Genomic DNA, 26,302 nt, shown 5'->3' with positions numbered 1-26,302 from the left:
GGGTTGAAGGAACAGGGCTTTTCCTGTCCAGTCCTATGTGGGAAACACAGAATCCAGTTCAGCACAGCTTTTCAAGGACAAAAGAGAATACATTGATGATAACCTGGGCAGACCTGAAAAAATGGATGTGTAACACATACATATTGTAATAAATACTTACATGGCAGTAACTAGGATTCAAGTATTTATTTGATCCTTCAAAAGAAAAAATCTAACTTATTCAGGCAAAGTAGTATTTAATAACCCATTTTCACTATCTTTGATGTTAAGGCAATATTTTCAACAAGACTGGAAACTGTTAATTGTCACTATATCACAGGAAATGTTAAAATTGACAGGTAGTAAGAAATATGCAATACTTGTTCTGTCACAGTAGATCAAACAATAAATATTTTTAACCTTTATTTAGTCTTCTGGGAAGCCAGAGCAAATCAAGGAGTTTGGTTTTTATATCACTGACTCTGCTAGAAACTTTCTGTGAAACTTTCTTGTATAGATAATCACTGTACCTAATTTCTTTCAATCTATTAAAACAATATACTGGAAGATAACTGATATGATAATATTTTACAGAGTAAAACTAAAATAGCAGGTGAAACACAAAGTCTTTAAGAAACAGAACTAAGTTCCTAGGTCTCCTCAGGACCTACTGGTCTTTGATTTATTTAAATGAAAACGTATCTCCCTGCTCCTTTCAAAATTAACCAAGACACTTTCTTTTAATTCCTTTACAAGGTAGCTTCCAAACAACGTATATTTCCATCTGCCTTTGTATCAGGTAGACTTAATTTTTTCTTCTTTTTTTTTCTCTTTTCTCCAAAGTTTTTCCTTATGCCAAAAGATTACAAGATTTTTTTTAACCAAGAAAACACAGCCATCATTTGGCAGTATTTATAACTGAACTAAACCCATTGACTAACACTCAAGAAAGGTGGATACCTTTGCATCTGTATAAATTATTAGGTGCTAATATTACCTTAAGTATTTAATTCTCACGAGCAACTGACATACTGGCAACTTACTCAACCACATATATTTTGAATGTTCTTGTACTTAAAATATTTAAATCCTCCCATATAATGACATACTATGGAGATCTATTAATTTCTGTTTACTTCATAACCACTTAGTGATGAAGGTATTAAAATGAAAGTTTCCATGAAAATCAGGTTTGCCATGCTAACATGAAAAGCAGATCTAGAAAAGTGATGGTGCATGAGGATCATTATTTATCGTATCACAGCGACATGTATTTTAGATTCACAAAACAGAATTCAGCATTTAAGAGTCAAAGAAGATTCTCTATAGATCAATGAATTAATAAAATTGCATCTCAGCTGAAAAAAATCTTGAGTTTTGTTGACTGCACAAACCAGAACAGACTACATGCTTGCATGCAAACAGAAAATATTTGAAAATACAGCTGATGCTTATTATCTTCCCTGTGTTTGTAACCAGTCTGAATTGTGGCAAGCAGAGTTAGCAGTCTATTTCTGGACTACTGGCAAGAATTATGAATAGTACACACTGTGTACAAAGACAAAAATGTTTTGGAAAGCCATTTCATTCTTAAGAACAGAAGTTGGACATAGCTCATGTATTTTGTAAAAGGATTGAAGACAATTTTTAAGAATGAAGACTTGAGAGTGGTCTCAAAATAAATCCTTTAAAAAGTGTATTTCTTTATATAAACTTAGTTATGACTTTGCTTTGCAAAGAAGGTGAAGAAACACACCTTTGTCATTTTGCTTTTTGTACTGGTGAAAGCTCCAGGCACTGCTTGCTACCTTAGGAACACCAAAGCAGAAATACCCTCCCTTCACCCTCCAGCCTAGATTTCTTTGTCAACCAAACTTGCTTGTCTCAAACTGCTTCTCAGTTTGCTTTCTTAAGCTAGAAGGTGGCTATAATTAAACTAGGGTTTAAGAAAAGGAAAGCTTTGTCAGTTTATGTGATAAAACCTCACCTTTATACCCATAAAGGAACACTGAGACACTCTGGTGTATGAGGCAGTGAAGAGCCAAAATAATACCCTGCTCAGCTGCTTCCAGGCCCATCACAGGAGAGCCACCAAAAAAGTCATGAAGGTGCATTTGCAGAACCACCAAATAGTGACTGGAAGTGATAATCTGCAGGTCACCTTGTCCACCCCCCCTGCTCATGCAGGGCAACCTGGAGCAAATCACCCAGGACTGCATCCACGCAGCTTTCAAATACATCCAAGGATGAAAACCCCAAAACCTCTCTGGGCAACCTATCCCAGTGCTTGATAACTCTCACAGTGAAAAAAAGGTTTGTGGTGTTCAGACAGAACCTCCTGTATTTCAGTTTGTGCTCACTGCCTCTGGTCACATCGGGAAGAGCCTGGCTCCATTTTCTTTGCAGCCACTCTTGAATTACTTGTACATAAGATCTCTCCTTAGTCTTCCCTTCTTCGGGGTGAGCAGTCCCAGCTCTCCTAGATTTTCTCACAGAAGAGATGCATCATCTTAGTAGTGTCTCTTTACTGGACTCTCTCTAGTAGCTCCATGTCCTTCCTGTACTGGAAGAAATGCAACTTAGCACACCAATTGTGGCCATATCTGCTTACGGAACTTCATACTTGCTCCTGTGAACCCAAACTCACACAAAGCACTCCAAAAGAGGACAAAACAATGATAATTTGCCCAGTGACACTCAGTATTACACTTCTGGAAGCCTGTATCTGGGTACATGCTAAAAACAGCATTGAAAAAGGCACCCAAAATACAACTCTGCATTTTATATTAAGTGAAGTGTTGCCTGTGACTGAACTCTGCATTACCAACCAAAAAAACATATGCAACATTTGTGCAGTGAACCGACTTCCAGTAGCAAGAAAAAAGAAGTCCTGAAAAAGAAATCCTTGTTGTGTTTTCAATTCCTGTGGTTCATTGTATCTATTATACGGTTAACATGCTTCAACACTTAAAGAAATGTCTCCTGGGGAAAAAAAAAAGCCTGGCTCCATCTCCTATGTCATAATTCTGTGCACAATTCTGTGCATTTAAGTCTAATGACACCGTGTTCATGAAAGTTGTAGCAGAACTATAAACCAGTTAGACATTTATGAAGTTTATACATACAAATTATTTGAACTGAATTTATAACCAAACCTGCCTACAGCTTCTTCAGAAAAACAAAGAAAATTAAAATGCTTCATTAAGTTAAAATGAACACACCTCCCCCTCCAAAAAGATCAAAACAGAAAAACCCAAAAACCCCAAACATGAATAGTTCTATCCATGTGTGAAAGAAGCAGAAGAACAATGTTGGGAACTACTCATTCCCCAGAAAGCTACATTCTTGTAATCACTAACATCAAAAGTGTTTTAAGCATCCATCTTCAAGCCCTGTTGATAGTCACACACTCAGTACTGGTCCCTTCCATCCTGACCTTCATAACCTCCTCTGCCACCACCTCTGCCCCGAGCCTTATTTTCATTATTGACTCTGTATTACCATAGCTGCATGGTAAATTCAGATACTTTCTACCTTTTTACTCCAACCTGTGTTATTGTTTGTACAGCATACACAGAAACAATAATGGCATTTAAAAGACCAGTAACATAACTTCACAACAAGCAGCTACCAAACTTTCTAAACCCCTTTACTTCAAAATTCAATATTTTTGCATTTTTTTTATTAACAGAGGTGTCACTAATGCTGTACGATTTTTGCTGTATATAACCACCTACCTCAGCCTCTTTAGTAGTGATATGCACTCAGTGGAATTTTCAAGAAAGCTCTTCTATAGCTGCAAAACTACCAGCACTAAATAAGATTTCTCATAGGGTAGAAATAATAATAAAAGAAAAAGCATAAGTCAAGTTGAAACAGCTTTCTCTTCTCTGTAATTCCAGTTGGTGTTTCCAAACCAAAGGCAAAGATAATTTGCTCTTTCTTCAAATCCAGTCTACACATGGTGTAATATCAAAGTTTGATGACAAATAGTTTCGCAGTGTTTTTTACTCAGAGACTTAACAACTGAGACCATATTTTTGCTTAAACACTTGAAAAAAACCCAAACCAAAACAACAGGGAGAAGAGTTCAAAAGTACTTGTGCAAAAGATTCTGCAAAAATTCCCTTGCAGTTTGCCTTGTGATTCACCAGTATCAAAAAGTTGAGATACTATGCTGTGCATCTACACTCAGAATTAATCAAAGCCTTTAAATGAACACACTGAGAAAATGATTTTTAAAACTGCAAGTGTAAATAAATAAATAAGTTTCAATTAGCAAAGCTAAACTATGTAAGCAAATAAGCAGAAAAAAAGTAAGGTCCCAACTGTAACAAAATCACTCTCAACCTGAAAATATCAGGGAAAAAAAAAAATCTGTGAGCCCTTTGTAGAAATAAAAAAGAAAAAAGAAATCAAATGGATACCAACTTCTGTTTATGCCCCCAGTGAAATTATTTTTGAATTCTTGTCCTAAAATGAATGATCCACACCAATACCTGGTTTGATTCAACTGTTTTGCCCTAGTCAGAGCAAAACATTATTCAAAACACTTCTCTCTTGGCTTCTCTTGCCTTTTGCCACAGCTGAAACATTTCACAGACTGTCTTCTTCTCAGCTTGGTTCCAGAAGAACCAGTTGGAATTCTAAAGGAAACCTGAATCTTTCCTTATCAACTGATCTACAGTGCTTCAAGATGGCTTGCACACATGCAAACCCATACAGATGCATACATCAGCCTAATGAATAAGATTTAGCCAATTAGGAGATTGTGGAAGCAGTGGTATATGTTTTTTTTTAAAATAAAAATATTTCTATCCAGATGAATTACAGTTACTGGAATCTAATATATAGTGAATTAAATATTGAAAAATAACTTCAATTAGACATGTCCTGTAAGCAAGGGGTACTGCCCATTAAACTGCTTCAAAATCACTCATCAGTGCTACAGGGGAGCAATCTGATATTAAAAGAAAGCAGACAAAAAATGTACATTGGATTTTACTAAGTAGCAAGGGATTGATCTCTTCCTGAGAAAGTGTTTGCACTTACAGATATTTGATACTAAAAATGCTAACTAAAAGGAAGATATGCAATCTATGCAGAAGAAAAGGAAACAAATGCATGGGATGAGAAGAGAGCAGCAGAAGATCTGGACAATACAAGAAAACTATGGTGAGAGCTGTAACAAAGTCAGAAACAAGGAAAAGGTTTTTTACACTTTTCTATACAGAGTTCTGAGTATAGTAACCTTAAGGAGCAAACTAGTTTCTGAGAGCATAAAGTGCTCTTCCTTGTGAATCCTCTAAATTCAGCTGTACAAAATAGTCTCTTTCATATCTAAAAATATTCAAGCTTCACAATTTCTTAAGCATATCTTGATTTTTAAAGTATTTCTGCAATATGAAAAGCATAGTGAACTCTAGAATCTGTCATTATGTAAAATAGCCCACATTAATCCAGTAGATCATGCAGCCACTTGAGGAGTGACAAGCTGTCAATATATTTCATTAATATGGTTGAATAACAACACTACAGAGACTGAAGACACACAGTATGCAAGACCTTGAATAGTAATACTTAAATCCAATAGAATTTAGCTCAAATTAGATTTGTTCGCTGTCAGGAATCATTCATAGGTTTGGTTTTTTCTTTTATTTCTTATTACCAAACCACCACAGAGATGCACACAGACATAAAACTCACTGGAGACGTCTGTCTCTATACACACTCAGTGTATTGAGCTGCCTTATGGAATGAATACTATACAAGATGTAAGTTTGCCTTGCAAGCTATCATATATAACAAATACTCATGACAGTACCAGTTGATAAACATGGATTAAAGTAGAGAACTATCAGGTTTTCAAACTTTTTCAAATTGTTTTTGCTATTGCAGTAAAGCAGACACCATTATTGTAAGAAATCAGTATAATTTTTAAATGAATTAATTTAGACAAATACTAAAACATTCTATGCTTAATCTCTTTACAAATTAAAGGAACTGAAATACTGTCTAAAAGCAAGGTTTAAAGTAGCTGTTTATAAGTGAAACACGCTAACAAACCATGTCTAAATTAACGCTTTAGCATTCGAAACAAGTATCAAACCTAGTTTCAAGCTGACACTGTCTTAAGCACAGTATTGTTACATCTAAATTTTCTGCCTAAATACTATTAAAACAATGTTTCCCCCACTATGTAGACTGTTATACTAGTATCACAGAACCCTGTGGACTGGGATGAATTTATGGAGGCCATTCGGTCCAAACTCTTGCTCAAAGCAGATAAAAGATCAGGCAGCTCAGTGTGTCATGTTCTGAGCATCTCTGAGAATGCTCTTCACAGTCTCTCTCTGGAACCTGTAACAGAGTTTTGCTGTCACAAAGTGTTTTCATTTGGTTTTTTTTCCTGGTCTATAATTGGAGTCTTCCATGTTGCCACTAATCTGTACGGCTTCTTGTCTTTTTGCTGTGTGCTATGCCCTTCTATTAAATACTTGAAGACAGGACTTAATCTCCCCTTAATCTCTTCTGAAGCCTAGACAAACCCCAGTTCCCTCAGCCTATCTCTGTTAGACAGTACATCATTGTTTTTCTTTTACTGGGGAAATCCAGACTGTGTGGAGACTGCACACAGTGCTCCTGTGTGGTATCACAAGCAAGGAATGGAGAGATTAATCACTTCCTTTGACTAGTTGGTACATTTTTGCAGCAGTCTGCTATGCAGTTGTCTGCATGTGCCACAAGAGTACACTGCTGACAAATGAAAATAAATTGGAAATGATGGAATTCTTACCCATAAACATAGTTCATTCCACGTGGCTACTTATGTGAAAGCACTCAGTAACATAAACTTTTTAAACTTAATCATAAGCATCGAGGTATATCGGGTCCCTTACCTCTTAGTACGTTTCACACATGTACAACACTTCTAAGGATTAATCTTACCATTCCATTCCAGTTTACACTTAAGACAATTTACAAATAGGAGGTTCCTCCCAGGTAAGCTATTTAGCAGTTATTTTGTGCAAGCTACTCCATCATGGCTGACCACCAGTGTGTTTAAGGAATGTTGTATCAGAAATAGGCATAACAGATTTTAAAAATAATTTTAAAATATCTAAAATCTTGGAAACCCCCCCCACCTAGAATATGGATAAAGGAGAAGTACACAAAAAAATAAAATGAAAAAAGGGAGCAGAGTAAAAACTATCTAAACAGTGTGAAAAACAGGCTCAGATTCCTATGCAGAGATAAGGACTTCCTACACATTCACTTACACATCTGTGTGTCTTAATATTACAGATCTAATGCCAAAAAAATTCGTTTTTTTAAAAAGAACAAAACAAAAACTCTCTTACAACCAAAACCAGAAACAAAAAAACCCCCACTAAACCCAAAAAGTAATTATTATTTCAACTAAATAAGCTGCCTGCTTGATTTACAAATACATAACTATAACACAAGTAGAACCAAAATACCTTGGTATACTCCCAAGCCTTTTCTTTATATCCAGGCTGCAAATGCACATCATCAACATCTACCTTTATTTTTTCAGTGAACTTGAAACTACTGTTGTCTTTTCTTTTCCTCCTGATGAGTTCCTACTACTTTGTCTACTATTTCTCCCTTTCAGCAATTGCTCTATATCCCTAAAAGGCTGAGTTGCACTGTCATGGACTGAGAACAGCAATGCTCCAATTAAAGATGGAAATGTGTCCTAGCATCAGTAGTTAAGATGAGACTCAAAGAAAGACCAGAACAAAGGCAGAACAATTCTTCAAAAGATACCAACTAATTTAATTAAAAATACACTAGCTCAAAATGCAATGGCTTTGGAATAACCTGGCAAAACCATAATCCAACTGTATACAAGCTGGATATTATGGGAAGTGCTGCTTTTATTTTGTTGGAAGGGCAGGGAAAAGAAAACAGCAATGACATTATCAGATTTCAAGAAAAATCTTTAGTAAAGTCTGAAGCAAGGCTCAAGATTCAACTTGTAAATCAAACTAGGGACTAAGGCTTAAGATACTGTTACAATTACCACAAGAAGTCATAGATCCTTTTGGTTCATAAGGACTTAGATGGCACAACTGGAATCCCAAAATAACATTACTGTATAAAATAATGAAATCTCCAGAAAATGCACACGGAACATGGACTACACAGCGATTGTCATTCATTTACCATGCTCTTTTGCATATGTAAAAGCAGCACTTTATGCACACACAGAAGTTGTATACTCATCTTAGAGAAGACAGTCTTACTCTAAAATAAGAATTTTTAAGAGTTACAGCCTTTTATTTACACTGTAGCAATTTTGCAGCATGGTTTTAAAATCCTGAATATGAATACATTTATACAGTTCCTGATAACATTTTACACACTTTAATTTCAATTTCTCACCCATTTTATAGCTAATTACTTCCTAAATCTAGACTAGTAAAACCAAAACTGATGTGTTCCTACTTCACTTCCTTTGCATGCTTTTTTGATTCAGTTGCTTTTTTTCCCTTTCAGAAATTAATTTCCTTAAAAAAATTAATTTTCAATCAGGAATAGCAATGTCTTACACCAAATATAGACCTACTTTTCTTTCTCATCTCTATGATCACAACCAAACAGCTGTAGGAACTACTAAAGATTGGAAATATATGCAGTGTATTAAATTAAGTTAAATTGGACAGGTAAGGCATTGTTTTAAAATCTCTACAAAATAAAACAGAAAGGATCCCACAAAACAAGTAAACATTTAAAAGCCCTGTCTGCATCAAAATTTCGTCAATTGTTCATTCTTACCTTCTGTGCTTAATCCAGGACTTGAAGTGAATTTTGCTACATCGACAATCTTTACAGCAAACTGTTGCCCTGTTTCCCTGTTGATACATCGTCGCACAACGCTGAAGGGACCCCTGTAACATACACAAAAAAAGCCCAGCAATAAATAATCCATTCTCTTTCATGCAGTGAGCTACAAATCCATTACTTCTCAACGAAGTTCTATGTTAAAGATGTATTACCCCACCAGTTTTGAAAGGCTTTACTCTCAGAATTATTGAATTTTAAATGGACTTTACTTTGATGCATAATCCAAAAAGGAAAACATGCATTAAAATATGATAATGTGAATAGTGAGCTTCCTAAACTGTTTCCAACTCTGGCATTATCCTCCTTTTGTACTCTTAACGGATCACATTCTGCAGCTGTTATTCATCTTGCTGACTTCAAAACCAAAGTGTGACAGGGATGACTTCACAGTTTGACTAACAGAACCAGGTGGAATTAGAAAAGGAAAAAAGAAAGAAAGAAAGAAAAAAAAAAGATGCAAGAAACACATTCTTGCTTTTAATGCTGAGACAGAGTTAAGAAGTCACTATTTTTTGAAATAAATGAGACTACATTCCTTCAAAGCCATACTCTGAGTAACAGAATTATTAAGACATGCTTAACATGCTTTAAGTTAAGTCATGATTTGGGTTTGCTCATCTGTTTATTATAGACAGTCTGAGTTTATTTCACACCATGAGATATAAACAACCTCTCCTGCAATACTTCAAAATTCTACAAAAACTGTCAGTTTCTCTACATATGGCAATTAAGGCACCCCCATAGAAGTTACCGGTAAAAGAGATTTAATAAATTTATTTCAGACAGATGCTAGTATTGCACTGAAATAATAAAAAGATAAATTATTTTTCAGAATTGAAATTAGATTTGCCAAAACAAAAAGTAGAACGATGGAAATGTTTCAAAAAAACATCACCACCAATATGAATTTCAGTGAGCTTCTTACAATAGGCTGTTGGTTTTGGTGCCTTGACTTAAAATCTGGAACCTTCTATCCAATGGTAACCAACAGACAATACAATCAATTAACTCCAGTGTGTTAAGGTTTCAAAATTTGGGGGTGGAAAGAGCTGTTGTTTGGAAGTTCATTTGTTAGGTGGGCATTCCCCTGCTGAGGGAAATAAATGCTTAACTATAGTTTAAAAGACAAATTCCTTTATTCAAGCAGAAAATCAAAGTTTGCTTACAGATTTCTGAGCAATGAGACTGCAAAGCAACACAAAACAAAAGGGAGGAATGTCCCTCTAAGAGCACTTACAAACCTGAATAACTGGCTTTTGGTATTCCTTTACATACCAGGTGACTCACAGAATGTAAAAACCTGTACTCCCATTGCAATCCAATTTTTGTACACTTTAAACAACATACTTGCAAAAATAGGATCATTCACAAAGAATATGAATATCAAACCCGTCAATGAATCACAATCTCCACATTCAAAGCCATGGAAAATATCTAGTAGCACAACTACGCCCATGTGAATTATGCTGACAAACAGAACTAACTACATAAGAAAACGTCCACTTTTCTCAAGTCTTTTGTTGCTCCTAACATGCAATGAAATTCCCCATACAGAGGGGTATGTTCTTCTCTGAGTCCACACCCCACTATTATTTGGTATCTGGCCTTTTACCAAAAGGTACCACAAGTATTTTCTAAAAGACATTTAATCAAGACTCTACTACTTAGAAATGCAAAGGGCTCAGCTGACTTAATTTGTCATTGGAAGGACTACTGCTATTGACTTGGAATCCCTCCCCCTCATTTTAAAAGGTAATTTTTCTAAAATCAAAAAGTCCTATTTTACACAGATCAGTGGCACCTTCTTATCTCAAGCCTCTGCTTACTCTTTTAGCAACCACCAAAGAAAAATCACAACAAATAATATAAAATATATTTAAGTTATGGTAATTTCAAAACCTTTCAAAATCAATTTCAAAATAACAGCTTCGGAATAATGTTATGAACACTCATTTTCATTCATATTTGCAACGAATTTCTAGAACCTAAGTGTACTTAATTAAAATCATCCTTTTTCCTTTTCATTCTCTTTTCTTTTTTTTTTCTCCACACAAATCTTTCTGAAGACATGAAATGCTTTTAACATAATCTGATACAGAATTACAGATCATCATAGGGGAGAGATATCTGATAAGATAACCTTGATTTTGGGTAGAAACCTAACTTCTGTTTATTCACATAAAATCCATTAATATAGTTAATTCTTGCTGTCAACCAATGTACTCCTAGATTTCCTGGAAATTTCAGTAATGTCCATTCATTTTATTGAAAAAATACATTAGTTTAGAGTCTTATATGAAAACCAAATATTTTAAACATAACTTGAAGATTCTGCTGTTTACAAGCCTCAGATTTCCAACTGTTTCAAAACTCTCACATTCAAGCCACAGTCCACCACAAAATAGTGTGTGTTATGACAAAACATTAGATGAATATATTCCATGACAACAGCAATTTAAAAAAAATTAAAAAATTAAAAATTAATAAAAAAAAATCACCTCCCTGGAGGTGCCATCATCAAATAAGCAAACACCATCACCTCCACATGGCAATGAACAAGAAAGAGTTTTAAAATAAATTTTGGTTGAAGTTAGCTTTCTGACTTTTTCCTAATATCCACATTGAAACTCTTCTCATGGCGGACTTCAACTTCCCAGGTATCTGCTGGACACAGAATACAGCAGAGGGGGAACAGTCCTGAAGGTTCCTAGAATGTTTTGGAAGGTAACTACTTGTCACAGATGGTGAGGGAGCCAACAAGGGAAAGCACATTCCTGGACCTGCTGTTTGTTAATAGAGAAAGTCTTGTGGGGATGTAATGGCTGGAGGCCATCTTGGCCAAAATGACCATGATGTGACAAAGTTTTCCATTTTTAGTGAAGCAAGGAGGGGAGTTTCCAGAACTGCCACCTTAGACTTCAGGAGAGCAGATTTTGATCTCTTACAGACCATGGCTGAGAGAGACCCTTGGGAGGCACTTCTGGAAGACACAGGAGCCCAGGAAAGCTGAGCATACTTTAAGAAGACAATTTTAGAGATGCAGGAGCTGACCATCCCCAAGTCATGGAAGACAAGCAGATGAGGAAGGAGACCAGCCCCGCTGAACAGACCTTTGGCTGAGGGGAGACCTTATCACTCTTTACAAATACCTGAAAGAAGGTTGTAGCGAGAGTGGGGTTGGTCTCTTCTCACTAGTGACAGATGACAGGACGAGGGGAAATGGCTTCAAGTTGTGTCAGGGGAGATTTAGGTTGGATATCAGGAGAAACGTCTTTACAGAAAGAGTTACTAAGCACTGGCACAGGCTCCCCAGGGAGGTGATTGAGTCTCCATCCCTGAATGTGTGTAAAAATCATCTGGATGTGGTGCCTGGGGACATGGTTTAGTGGTGGGTCATTAGGGGATCTGGTAATAGGGTTAGGATGAGGTTGGACTTGATGATCTTGAAGGTCTTTTCCAGCCTGAGCAACTCTATGATTCTATGAAATGCAGAAATTTTGCAAATACACTTGTAATAGTCCACAGTGATATTGTCCAATCTGAGTCAGAAAACAAAAATTCATGCTTCCTAACACACTTATTTGGAACTTAAGGAACAAAAGTCTTTCAGGTGACCTTCAGTCTCAGCCCTAAAATTACACTCTGCTCAGTCAGGAAAAGGACTACAGTATTTCATCTCTCAAATGACAGTCGGAGCTCTTCGACAGTTGTGTCTGCCACCAGGGAAACATGTATCACATCCTCATTAAATGACAATTTCTGTAGCTCATTTTACTAGCCCTGCAGCTCAAATTATACAGATCTAAATACAGTGGTGATGCAGTTTGGGAAAGATGTAATCATAATGCTAGATACAGATAATCAAAACTTTTCAAGATAATCGACTACTTATTTGTTTGTTTATTAAAAGAGAGAAACTCAGTTAAGTTGCCTAATAAGACTTAATCTTCTAATAGTCATATTAACTAAAACTGTAATGTAAAGAGTTTTATATTTAATTTTGCTGTGTGCTACCCTTAACAGCCATACCTGCTGAGATAAAAAAAATCTTTGGTTTCAGACTCATCTTCCCATCTCCCCCTCAAGCATTTGAAACATTTCATTGCAGTTGGCATGAACACTACAGATGACACGAGCTTCAAGTCTAAGATTCATTAAACTAGGCAAGTAGTAAGGACAGATTTTCATTCACTGTTACTTTGCCAACATTGGCAGCAGCACATTCTAACACCTGTGACACTTGGATTCCCACCTGCAATCTACACCAAAAATGTATTTTCTCCATCTCAGTTTGAAACGCATGTTGTCATTTCTGCGTACCGCAGAAATAAATTACTGTATGTGTTACAATACATTGTAAAGCAGGTTATTGATTACATGTAGGCCATAAGAAAGTGGATAAGAATGTTGAAAAAGTATCTCATAACCAGTTCTTTTCATGCTTCCAAAATTTTAAGTGTGCAGGGCAGGTGCTGATGTAACCATAACCCTTGTGAAACTATTTTCTGGTGATAATTTTTACTGTTTAGCACAGAACAGCTAAATTTACAACACCTTAAACACAGACTTGAAGAGAATAAATTACTACATGATATATAAATAAATAGAGTAGAATTACTTTCTCCTTCAGGAGTACAGCACTTGGACTTGCATAAAATTCTAAAAATCTGAGACTTTCAGAGCCGTTTTATCATCTCCTTCAGTTTAAATTATCTTACTTAATATATGTCATTAGGACACAGATCAAGGATAAAGATCATAAGCCAATATTTTGCAAACTTTGTATTTTTTTATTATAGATTCTTTTTGGTTTATCTGTCTGCTCTGCTTCTTTTCCCCATTCCTCCAAGCTGTGCTGGTATGCAAGAATGAAAATTGGCTGAGATTAAAATATTCCTTGTTGATTCCTACCAAGCACAAATACCTGCAGCCAGTAACTACAGCCTGATCCTTTCCCATGTAGTTAATGAACTAAGCTGACCTGTGGAAATGGAATTTTTTCTATTATGAAGATGCTTTTTAAACCCCAATGCTTCAGAACCCCAAAATTGACACTTTAAGTCATTAATATATCAGATCACCAAGAAGTTGATCAACTTTTCTCCTAAGTGAGTTACAATAATTTTTTGAGGAACTTAATATAGAACAATACATTTTGACTCAAACATTGTTTCATTAAGTTAAAAAAATAAAAAAGGATAAACACAAATAGAATATTTTGTTAGTAAAAGCAACAATAGTGAACAAAATCTCCTCCCATGAGCAGAGTGATTATTTTAAAAATGAGCTTCTATTTAGAAGTAAAAGGCCCTGCATTCCCTTTCCTTATTTTATAGGGCTTAACAATTAGGAACTGAAACATGCACTGTAGGTCTTGGAGTTACTTTTATTTGACATTTTAAATCTAACATCGGTGTTTCCTAAAGGGAATTATGTCACAGGTTGTTGCATTAGGATGCATGCAGATAAAGGCATATAAAGAGACAGATATCCCTCTAGATTTATTTATTTATTTTTAATTAAAAGCCATGTGGTAGCTTACCTGAGCAGCAGACAACACTGCTTTGCACTAATGTGATTAATACTTCCAAAACAAGTGTATCCAAATCAATGAAAATTGTTGGAAAGAAAGCAAATTACAACCATATTTCAAAGAGATAGATCTCTTTCCCTCTTCACTCATCCATGCCATTTATAAATGTTAATTTTCCCTTTGACTGAAGTGAACCACTGTTGAAAGTTAAGTATTTCCAAGACTAATTAAACCTGCAGTTAGTCACTGTATCAGCTCATGTGCACATGGAACTCCAGCTTAAAACAGTGATTGAACCTTTCTGTGAACCAGCACACTAGATCAGAGGGCATACACATTTAAAAAGCCATCACTGGCAATGCTGGCTAGACAATTTTTGTTTTATTCTGAAAGAAAGATTTAAAAGGCTGCATGACTATAACTTGCACAGCAGAGCATTTGGGTTCTTATTTAGAAAATGAGACATCCCAGTACAAGTCAGAAAACTGAGTTCCCAAACAGCAACAATTCTATTAGAGGTATGCTTCAACAGTTCATATCTTCAAAATCAAGTTTGTGTTTTAACTAAGATTTAGGACAAAACTTACAAAGAACAAAGCACAAAAGGGCAGTTCATTGGATCTCAGCCCAGTATGAAAACATATTTTCTAATAGCAATTCAACAGAGAAAAGAATATATAGAGACTGTGGACCTAACGTAAGAAAAAAACCCCAAAATCCTGTAAGCCAAAAATCATCTTGCAAGTCTTCCTTTATCTTCATGATAAGTTTTATGAGACTTGGTCTCATAAGCACTTGTAAATTCTCCCATTCTATTCATAGATTCATAGAAGAATTCAGGCTGGAGGATACCTCTGAAGGTTGTGTTTAATATAGTTTTTCAGAACATCTACTTGTTTCTAGCAAACCAAATACTACCATGTTAGATTTTTTAAAAAAGAAAACAGCAGAAGCTACCTCAGCCTCTGAAAACAAGTATTTACAAATAATTAATCCCTTCAGCATACAGACAAGCAAATTCTGCTTCCAATAATTCCTGTAGTAATAATAGGTTTCACGTTCTTAAAAGAGTTGGTCTGAAAGCTGCAACCATAGCAGGAATAGTAAGAGTACTTTGCTAAGACCTATAAGCTTGTTTTGGAATAAGATCAGACATTAGCTATCGGGCAGCTTTCCGAAGGGCATGCTTCCACACGTGATACATAAGGATGATTGAAGGGTTTTTAGAGCAAGATTACAGTAAATCATTTCAAGTTCATGTTTGGATGATACCGAAGGATGACACAGAACAGCTCTTTCAAGAGACTGTCCTCAGAACTTCCCTTACTTTCTATTTTTGAAAGGTCATTTGCAAGAAAAGGGCCAAGATGTAATAGCCTTCTGAAAGAGTTCAGTCTTGGCTATAGAGATCCAAGTTTTAGCTTATTTCTTCCTTGATAGTTTATTTCCAGTGGTTCACTACTAACTTGCTTTTGCTGCAGAATTACACATTGGACACAATTTTCACTTTCCTATATCAGTACACAGGTCTAGAATGCTATGCTAGCAGCCTCAGCCTTCAAGAAAGTAACTGGTTATGTGTCCCTTTTCTAGATATGAAAGAACAAAAACTTATTTCTAAGGCATGTATGTACTAAGGGTACACAAGTAACTTATAACACATTCTCTTAGCTGAGATATAAATGATTATAAGGGTCTCAGAAAATGGAGCTGTTTTTTACCTGTTCATGAGAAACAAGAAAAAAATTGGTTTGTTAAGCAGAATTGAAACATCCTGTCCCCTCAGCAGTAAGAACTCACAGAACTCATGACAAATAACTCTCCTTTCCCTGGTTCACCTTAAAGTATGTGAGAATCTCTACCTCACACAAGAAGTGATTTAGGGCAGGTGGAGATTGGTAATCAAAGCACAACACCTACTTCTTGAACAGCAGAGCTTTGTTCACTGATAAAGTCCCACTGAAAATATTGCAATAAAAGCATGGAATAAAAATCCACATTTCATTTTACACTCTAACATTTTAACACTTTTAACACAGAAAAATGCAACACACCAGCAGCTGAATCAAGAACATCAGTTCAAGAATCTTCAGAAAAACAAAAAACATGCTGTTCGCCTAGCAGACTCATTTAATATATTTTATTTATTTATTTAAAGAAAGATCTAGTGCACAAGATCAGGAAGCTGTGAAGGAAATCTGGGAAAAAAATTCTAAAACTACATAAGTTATGAAATTGTTTGACAGTAAGAAGCACTAAAAATTGGCTTCTAACAGAATAGAGAAAGGTAAGAAAGGGTGTAGTGTATCTTCTAGTCTCATCAGCTAGAGACAACGATCATCACTTTTTTTTTTAATCAGAGAACCCTTTACATAGAACCACAGAATCAATAAGATTGAAAAAGATCTCTAGGATCTTCAAGACAACCATTAACCCAACACCACCGTGCTAATTAAGCCCTGTCCTGAACTGCCACATCTATGTGGTTCCGAACACCTCCAGAGATGGTGACTCCACTGCTTCCCAGGACAGCCTGTTCCTTGTAACATCCATGTTAATAAATCTCACTCCATTTTAGGTTGTGGCTTCCCCAGCATTTTTCAGCAGCAGTGCTCACCAAACCAGCAACCCTTCTAGCTACTGTGTCCTGAAACAACTTCGCCATGTTTACACTGAACAAATCAAAGAAACAAAACCCCCACAAATACCCCACACAAACCACTTCTGTTTTTTTCCTGTGTTACTTTTTATCCAGAGCAGTTGCCTGATTTGGGCTGAAGTGCAGCTAATCAAAGAGCTTTGTCAAGACAGTCAAAACACAGAATAAGCTGCTAGGACATGGGAGGTGCTTAAGCAACGCTGCTGCTAAAAGTGAAGGAAGCCTCAGAACACAATGTTTGGATTGTTTGCCACCTGTAGCACCAGCATGAATATTGCATACATGCAATCATGCAATAAAGCAAAGAAATTCATCTGACTGAGGAAGTCTTGGACAAATCCACATATAGCTGGCTCCACTGTGCATAGTTTGTCCTGCAATTACAACTCCTCCTGATAAACACAGCACACTGAGCAAGACTGGAAAGAAGAACAGTACTACATCAGCCACCACTGTTGCCAAAAATTCCTTCATGAAATTACACCCTTAGGTAAACTTACGTGCATTAACTGCTCCCTACATCATCTCTCCCTCCTGCGTTGTGCTTCTTTTTAAATTTTAAATTTCCACTTTAAGATAATTAATCGCCCAATCCTGTTAGTCCCGCTAAAAAATTATATATAAAAAACCCATAAAGCTAAATTATCAAAAGAATCGATCCAAAGAGATAGTTTCTTGTACTTCTTAAAGGAGTCTGGCTTCTGAACTATCAAACACATTCAAGTATTAGGAAAACAAAAGGTATGCCAAGAACAGTATCTGTCTTGTGTGTCTGGTAAGTATGCAGATTAGTATTACATTTCTTAAGTTGTCATCAAGATAATATATGAAGTAAAAGAAAACATATATCCTTGAGATTTTCTTTTACAGATGTTGGAAAACTAGTATTTCAGAAATCAAATTTATGACTCAAATGATCAGCCTTTAGGGTGATTCATAAAATTTTAAATTACGAAGGGATTATGGGATTTATTATGAACATTTGGAAAAAAATGCAGGGTTATGGTAGTTTTGGAAGGTTGTTGAAAGCTCTCTCCAGGGGAAAATGAACGAATTCTGACCTCTTATCTGAAGCTTTCAGCAGTGTACTAGAATGAAAATTCTGACACAGAGAAGATAATAAAATCTTGTTTCTCTCTTCCATCTGGATCTGTTAGGTTACTTAACAGTAGTTCCTTGTGGTTTTATACATTTAATGCATACAAACTACTTGTCAGGGTGTTTTGTTTTGTCTATTCTATAATTTTTAAAGTACAGATTGCATTTCAACAGCCGAGATACATCACTATGAAAAAGGTTTGTCCATTTGTACTCCTTTAGCCTTTTCCAAAACATTAAACAGGTTACTTTTTAATAGTTTATTTATAAATGTAATCTCACTAACTTCAGAAATTAAAAAAAAAACAAACAAACTAGTGCAGCTACAAGAAAAGTCTTTAAAATTAAATAGGGCTATCTTACAATATTTGGAAAGTAAATTACTATATAAATATAGTAATAAAATGAACCCCTGTTGTTTTTTAAAAGTATTGAATATTTAAGTATTTAAACATGAGATACCAGCCTCCTGTAAAACAATTGTTCAGGAATTTGAAATCCCACTCTCTCCTTTATTTACCAATTTAAAGTTAAAGGTCTCTCCTTAGTATGATGTTGCCATTAAAATGACTCAAGCATTCAACACATTTCCTATTAACTACAGGACAACCATTCATATTCATACTAGAATAACCTATGTAACAATTATTAAAATACACACAGCATAATATATTGTATTATAAGTTTGTTGGTTTTTTTCTTTGTGTGTGCTACCAAACAAGGGAAAGCTGCCTGGTTCAATTTCCCAGTCAGCTGTGAGACACAGTTGTATTCAAGTCTGTGTCAGTACCAATGTAAAGATAGCACAGAGGTGTCAACTGAGCTACCACGATTTTTAGTAGAGCTTTTAGAAAACCAACCAACCAACAAATGATTCCTGGAACCTTGAAATCAGCAAGAATTTGAGCACTGACTCCATCTCTGCATAACCGTTTAAAGGTGCACACACTGAAAAATCCCACATTACTGCAAGTGATTATTTGACCTTTGGGACACTGACAGAAATAGGAAGTTGAATTCATAGTCCAGGTTAGGAACAGCATCTAACGTTTCACCAGTTTCCAGTTGCCATTTATTTATTTTATTCAAGGACTGAACAGTAAAATGAAGGAGATGGGCAACACATTGGGTGCAAGAGTAGATCTGTTTGTTTCCTCACATACTCTTATACTAACAAGTAAAAAGTTGAAGTACTCTTTCAGTTGCATCACTCCAAATTCACATTGAAATAAGAGTGATTTCAACTGCAGTGATAAACGCTGTGGTCCCTGATTTGGACCACAGAATCAAAGTAATTACCTAAATTACCATATGAAAGCACCAAACCACTTGTGCACTAGTGTTCTGGGGAAAAAAAATTATAAAGTAATATCCAGTGACACTGGTAGCACTCCTAAAAACAAATCACAAGACTGTTCAGGAAGAAGATTGCTGCTGCAATCAAGTGATATGGTTTGAGTACCTGAGAGGGAAATGGGAGGAATTAATCAAATTATCATACTATTTCTTCTTCATTATGTTTTGCTAGTCAAGGTAAGTTAAAGAGAGAGAAAAAGAGAAGAGCTATATATTGCAGAGATACATTGAGTATTGCCCCACAAAAGAAAGCAACTTCCTGTTGGCAGGGTTTTAAAATAACTGTATAACCCTACTTGTAAAGATGTAAAAGTAAAAATACCCAACAACCAATACTTTGCGTGAAACATGTATAAGTGACAACCAAAACCCAACTGAAAACAACCCCCAAAACTTTAATAAAAGCTTATGAGGGTCATTATTCAATTGAAATACCTATCCAGCAGGTTTTAAGACAAACTACTGCATAACTGCTTGTGTAGCTGAAGTTGGTAAAAATTGTTTGGCTATTAGAAGCATGGGATCCTATTTGAGGATCATGGACTGTCAGAAAGTTACAAATTCTGGCCAGGAGGGCAGAAAGCAGTTTTGCCAACTGGTCATCCTGGTCATCCTAGTAATGAGAGCTTTGCACTAGGAAGGACAGGAAAGGGAAATGAGAACCAAAGAGCAAGGTGTTAGAGGCAGCAGAGACCTTGTAATGACTGATTTCAAGCTCAATAAATAAGAAAGCAACTACAGGAAAGCCTAGGGCCAGCTCACACTGTTCTGGGAAATCACCACAACGAGGTGCCTTTCTGTAGTGCATGTACAATACCTGATGCCACAGGGGCAATTAACATGAAAATTAAGAGGTCTCATTTGTTTCATAAAAACATGGCTCACACTACTGGAGTGATGCAGTGGCTGGGTACAAGGCTTTTAAAAGGACAGGCTGGGACAGTAAGGAGGGGAGCTGCTTGTTATGTAAGAGGGTAGCTTTATGGATAGAGCTCTGCCTTGGGACTGATGAGGTGGTACATGAGAGACTATAGGTTGTGATCAGTACACGAATAATATGAGATACATCTTGTCAGATGTCTGTTACAGACCGCATGGTCAGGAATCTGTATAAACATAGAATGGCTTGGTTTGGAAGGGACTTTAAATGTCATCCAGTCCAACCCCCCTGCCATGGGTAGGGATATCTTCCACTAGATCAGGTTGCTCAAAGCCCCATCCAACCTGACCTTGAACAAAGCCAGTGATGAGGTATCCACTACTCCAGGCAAAGCTGTTCCAGTGTCTCACCACTGTCATAGTAAAGAATTTCTTTCCTATGTTAAATCTAAACCTACTCTTTCATTTTAAAACTTTTATCACTACAGGTAAAAAGTCTCCCCTCATCTTTCTTATAAGCCCTCTTCATATCCTGTAAGACTCCCCAGGTGCTTCTCTTCCCCAGGCTGAACAACACCAACTCTCTCAGCCTTTCCTTATAGGAGAGGTGTTCCAGCCCCTTGACTACTTCCCTCCTCTGGATGTGCTCTGACAGGTTCATGTCTATCTTGTGCTGAGTGTTGCTCTTGTGCTTGTTCTTGTCCAGAACTGGATACAGCACTCTGGATCAGATCCTGTGAGAGCAGAGCAGAGCAGAGCAGAGCAGAGCAGAATCACCTCCCTTGATCTGCTGGTCACACTTCTTTTGATTGGTTTTCTCATTCTGCACAGCCCTAACATGCAAGCTAACTCACAGTCACAACAAGAAGTTACCAGATAAAGCTATTTGATTCTGAAAAAAAGTCATAAAAGCATCATTATAAGTTTTAAGTTTTGAGCTCCATCCACTCTTGCATACAACACAGATGTCCAAGGTATGAATTTTCACTACCATAAAGCTACGTATTTAATTGTTAAGGCAACACTCCAATAATTTAATATCTGATATGAAATTTGATAGTGTTCAGCAGTGTTTATCAAAAATGTAGTTGGTGATAAGACAAAAAATTAACTCCATCCTGTAAAAATTATAGCTGAGCAAAACTCAGTCACATATCTTAGTTTGGTAAAAGACAGGAAAGTGCTGATATCTATGAAACACCCCAAGATTTTGCAATACACAAATACCAAACCAGATTACCTGTAAGAAACTAATTTTCCCACATAAGAGAATTTCTTTAAAAAGAGTTTTTGAAATGCAGTTCCACAAGATTGACTTTGATATCACTTGCCACCCAATAAAACCTCTTTCATTAGTCGTCCTATGTTCTTAACTTTTTTCACCTATAACTAAAGTCTGTGCATTAGTACAACTGATAAACAATGCTTGAAACTTTTTTTTCTTTTTTTCTATTTTTCCAGGAAATTTAAAAAAATTAAATCCCAGTAAAATGGTAAACCCAGTGCATTACTGAAATTTACCATTCCTCCTGGTAATTACTGCTATGTAATTTTCAAGAATAATTGTATTTAACACATAGAAAACTTTCCACAAATTGCAGACCAAGTGGCCCACTCCAGTTTTGCAAAGTCTATGTTCATGATTTATAACAAAGACTTTCTTTATTGTATTTTATTCAAGTGCAGATTTGGATTTTTTTGTTAGAATGCAGTTACATCCCATCTCCTTTGTTTCCCAATCCATATTTCTCATCTATTGGAAAACATTCAGTTTCAGATCACAATCTTACAGAAGACAATCTCACATAAATATTTTAATCAATACTTTTATGTTGTGCATCAAAGCTATATCTAGGAACACCAAGAATGAATTCAAGTTTAGAAAAAAATCTGTCTGCAGACAGCAAGAATGAAACAGCAGAATACATTTAGATAGTTATTTAAATCCACAGGAAAGATTAATAGAAGGAAGAAAATTATCTCAGTACCACAGAAGCCTAATTTCTGAACTTCTTACCAAAAAAGCACAATAAAGGCTTTGAAAATCAGATATCAATGTTAATATGCATGCATATTAACAAGAGCACACTGTAGGTATATGATGAAATCTGATATTCATGTCCCCTCCACCCAGATAAAACCTTAATATCACTTGCAGAAGAAAACCACAGGTGACGTTGCTCCTTCACATCACAGTTCTTCATGAGGCGAGTGAAACCCAGAGCTATAGAAGTCTGTCATCTACCAATACGATACAGGAGAATCCCCATATATTTTTTAAATTTCTCTAAAAGTCCCAAACATTTTAATAGCCATCATCTTAATATGCTTAAATTAAGTTTTCAGTTGCTCTACTGAGAGCAAATAAGACCACTCTGGGGGAAGAAAACAGCAGTTTATGGAGTTTTTCTTTCAGAATTTAAGCAGTCCTATGATACCAACAGAGGAAAAGCTAGATCCTGTGCTTTCACATACACTTGGGAATGACATATGGATATAATAAATTTACCAATAAAGAGAAAACACAAATGGACATTCCTCCTTTTTTTCAGTGTTTTACTATTCTACTGTTTGCACAAGTTATGTTGAAAGCTATCAAAACAAATAGAGCTGTCTATACACCAGCAGATTAGAATACGCAGAGATCTCCTTCATATCAGGACAACTTCAGAGCAAGCTCTTAAAACTCTTTCCTTCTTCATGGCCCTGAAGTTTGACAGAACCACAACAGTTCTTCTGTTATCCACCTTGCAGCACCTAAAACTATCATATTCTTCAGAAAGCTCTATAAAAAGCTCCTTCAGTAATTGACTAATGTTGCCTTAATAATGGAGACACTTTCTAATAGCAAAAGCTGCAGCCTCAGTATATTACTTTCCCCATATATTCTACATATTTGCAACATAATAAAAAAAATCTTCATAAAAGCTAAACACAAAAAAACAAAAAATTTGAAAACAAATTGTCCAGTTTGTTTGAACAAAACGACAACAACAACAAAAATAGAAGTACTGGTTATCAAGTACAGTTCCTGGAATGCATGATTCTCAAATCTAACCTGATTGCTTGCCTTACACAAAGCATCTTTCTTTGCACCTTAAGATCAGCGTAACATTACCAAACATGTTAAACATTACAACTGCCTTAGAATCATGAAGTTAAATGGCCTCAACAACACAACACTGTTGTGAATTTGTCTAAAGGCAAAAAATCATTCATTCTGTATCTGAACAGAAGTTTTTCAACACAGGCTGCTTTCTTTCCCAACAACGCTCTTTTCCAAGAGCAACCAGAGAGCATTATGTCTTGGACAGGCTGTAGAAGCAGGAGCCTCCTAGGAGCTGTCAAGGGCCTTTAACCCCCTCTACAACTGCTGTGCTGCCAAGCACAGAATAAGTTACACACTATCAGTGGTCATAAAAAACTCTCTGCCTATACAGCCCTTGGCCCCAGTCCCCTACCTGTGTATTGCAACAGGATAAGGACACCTCCTTAAGGCAGGAACAAGTGGAGAGATTGAAGCTGGACACAGAAGTATATTCTAGCATATAAATATTCTCCTTCACCAGCTGCCCCTGCCACACTTTATATTTGTAACTCTGCCAAGCAAAAGGGTTAAATAAAAACAAACAGACAAAACTGCAAATCTTCACAGTTCAAACAGTTATCAACAAGTTCAACCAAGATTAACACCTGGAGGATATCCAGTTCTTCTCTGGAGAATGTCAGTCAGTTCTGTGCTGCCTCTGGTGCTTGAAGACACAAGTATTGAACTATATTACCTATAAGAAATTAATTTTCACACACAAGTAATTTTTATTTTTTTTAGGAGTTTTTGAAATGCAAGTTCCAGGTTCTGCCTGTATCTGCAGCTTTTATCACCTCCTTGCCTCAGTAACTCTCTCTTCTACCATGGATAAGTGGCTTTTGCAACAACCATTCAGAATTGTAGCAAACATAGTTTGATTTTTGTCCAAAGCATATTTTGCTAATCAGCTATCCAGAAATTACAACAAAAAGATAATTCCTGGATATGTAATTACCAAAGCTGAGAATGTAATGCTTATGCATGACTTGGGTATTATGACATTTATCAAGACTAAAAAAAAAACAACTGTTGTATTATTTAACCATTTTGTACCTTTCAGAGTTCAGACTACTTCTTTGCACCTAAAATTTCATTTTATGTGAAAGCATATTTCCTGTCCTCAATGCATCAAATAACAAACAGAACACAAACTTATTTTCAAAAGGAATAAACATTTAATCACATGCCTTTACTGTAATTTAAATGCAATTCTGGTAACATATTGGGTCAAAACTAAATACTACAAATTGAAAACAAAAGCAACTATTACTTAACATGAATTCACATCTTTCCATGCCAAACAAGAATGCACCTCATTTACACAGAAGCAGATTACTTTGGCCAGACTTAAATGAATCCTTTCCTGTGCTCTACCAGACCTTTTGCAAGAGCAGAAAGGTTGGGGAGACACCAAAAGTGATCCCAGCTGACACCTGGACTATGGCTCGATGACTGCTTTAAGATACAGGTAGTCATCAAATGAGAAAATCCTGTCTTTCCAGGCATGCAGTTCTGCCAGGTTCTTTATATTGGTATTGGCAGTTAAGAAATGTTCCAAGTGAAAAGCAACCTATCATGAAGAAATGGGCATAGAGGAGTTGGTTTTTAGTTCTCTACTAATCACAGAAAGGATCGGCTCTTTCAGAAACAAGAGTTAATTCAATCAGCTAGAAACAAAGAAATGAAAGCATAACTCAACTGCTTGTCAATGTCAAAGGACAAAAGATTGTTGGCAAAATGAAGCAGGTCATACTAAAATCATTTGAAGAAGCCTACTTACAAAACAGATTTGGCTTCTCTTTTATACTGATAATCTTCTATTTTACACTTAGTAAAATTACAGCCACTTCTATCACTAAGATTATTCCAGCCAAAAACTTAATTATAAAAGTAAAGCTAGGATCTCACTTGTATAAAAGCAAAACTGACATTCCATGACTGTCAAAAGCTAATTCACTTTTTCCTAAAGTTTACATGCAAAGAATTAACCTATCACTCAAAACTATTTTAAAAATACTTTAGAATCACATAACATGATATGCTGAAACAATACCTTTTTGCTGCTCTTATAAATAGTATTAAAATAGCAATGAAATCTTAATATGCTTTAGTATGCAATGAGATTATAATCAAAAAAGCTTTCCAAAACCTGTATTTCATTCTCAGTTAGATCACCCACACTGCACTCTTGTAATTATGCAGTTCCAGAGGTTATTTTAGGAATAACACCTTCCTAATTCCTCAATATATACCAGCACTTATTTAAGTTTCCTAAATGATCTCACAAAAAACCACCTTCGAAGCAGAAGCAACATATTTTTAAAAATCCAGTGTTATTTCCAACAAATTTCAGACCACCTGCATTTTTAACATTTATTTCCACATTTGATTTTCACTGTAAAATGTATTGGGTTGGAAGGGACCTCAGAAGGTAATCTTGTCCAACACTCCTGACTCAAGAAAGGTCACTTAGAGCTGGCTGCCCTGGGCTGCATCCAGGCTGCTTTTAAATATAACCAAGGATGGAAACTCCACAACCTCTCTGGGTAACCTGTGCCATGGCTGAAGTAACATTCACAGTGAAACAGTGTTTTATGGTGTTCTGATGGCGCTTTCTGTATTTCAGTTTGTGCCCATTGCCTCTGGTAATGTCATTGGGCACCACTGGGAAGAGTCTGACTCCATCCTCTGTGCACCCTCTCTTCAGATATTTGTACACATTGATGAGATTCCTCCTTAACCCTCCCTTCTTCAAGAGAGGCTCTGTTCCTTTCATCACCTTGGTCCTGGCCCTTTGCTGGACTTTTTTAGTTGTTCCATATCTCTCCAGTACTGGGGA

At 36.1% G+C, this 26,302-nt stretch overlaps 1 protein-coding gene across 3 annotated transcripts in view; it reads right to left on the bottom strand.

Annotated features, from left to right (window-relative positions):
* The window catches only part of CASK (calcium/calmodulin dependent serine protein kinase), a 195,638-nt gene that overhangs the window by 135,553 nt on the left and 33,783 nt on the right, over positions 1-26,302 (bottom strand). For all 3 annotated transcript variants that reach the window (XM_030450329.1, XM_030450337.1, XM_030450346.1), the window contains exon 2: positions 8,782-8,894. In XM_030450329.1, the coding sequence (XP_030306189.1) occupies positions 8,782-8,894 (113 nt within the window). The remainder of the gene's footprint in view (positions 1-8,781; positions 8,895-26,302) is intronic.

The sequence above is a fragment of the Calypte anna genome, chromosome 1 (genome assembly GCF_003957555.1).
Source record: "Calypte anna isolate BGI_N300 chromosome 1, bCalAnn1_v1.p, whole genome shotgun sequence".
Taxonomy (NCBI): domain Eukaryota; kingdom Metazoa; phylum Chordata; class Aves; order Apodiformes; family Trochilidae; genus Calypte; species Calypte anna.
The sequence above is the reverse complement of the archived record's forward strand: the minus strand, read 5'-3'. Positions and strand labels throughout refer to the sequence as shown.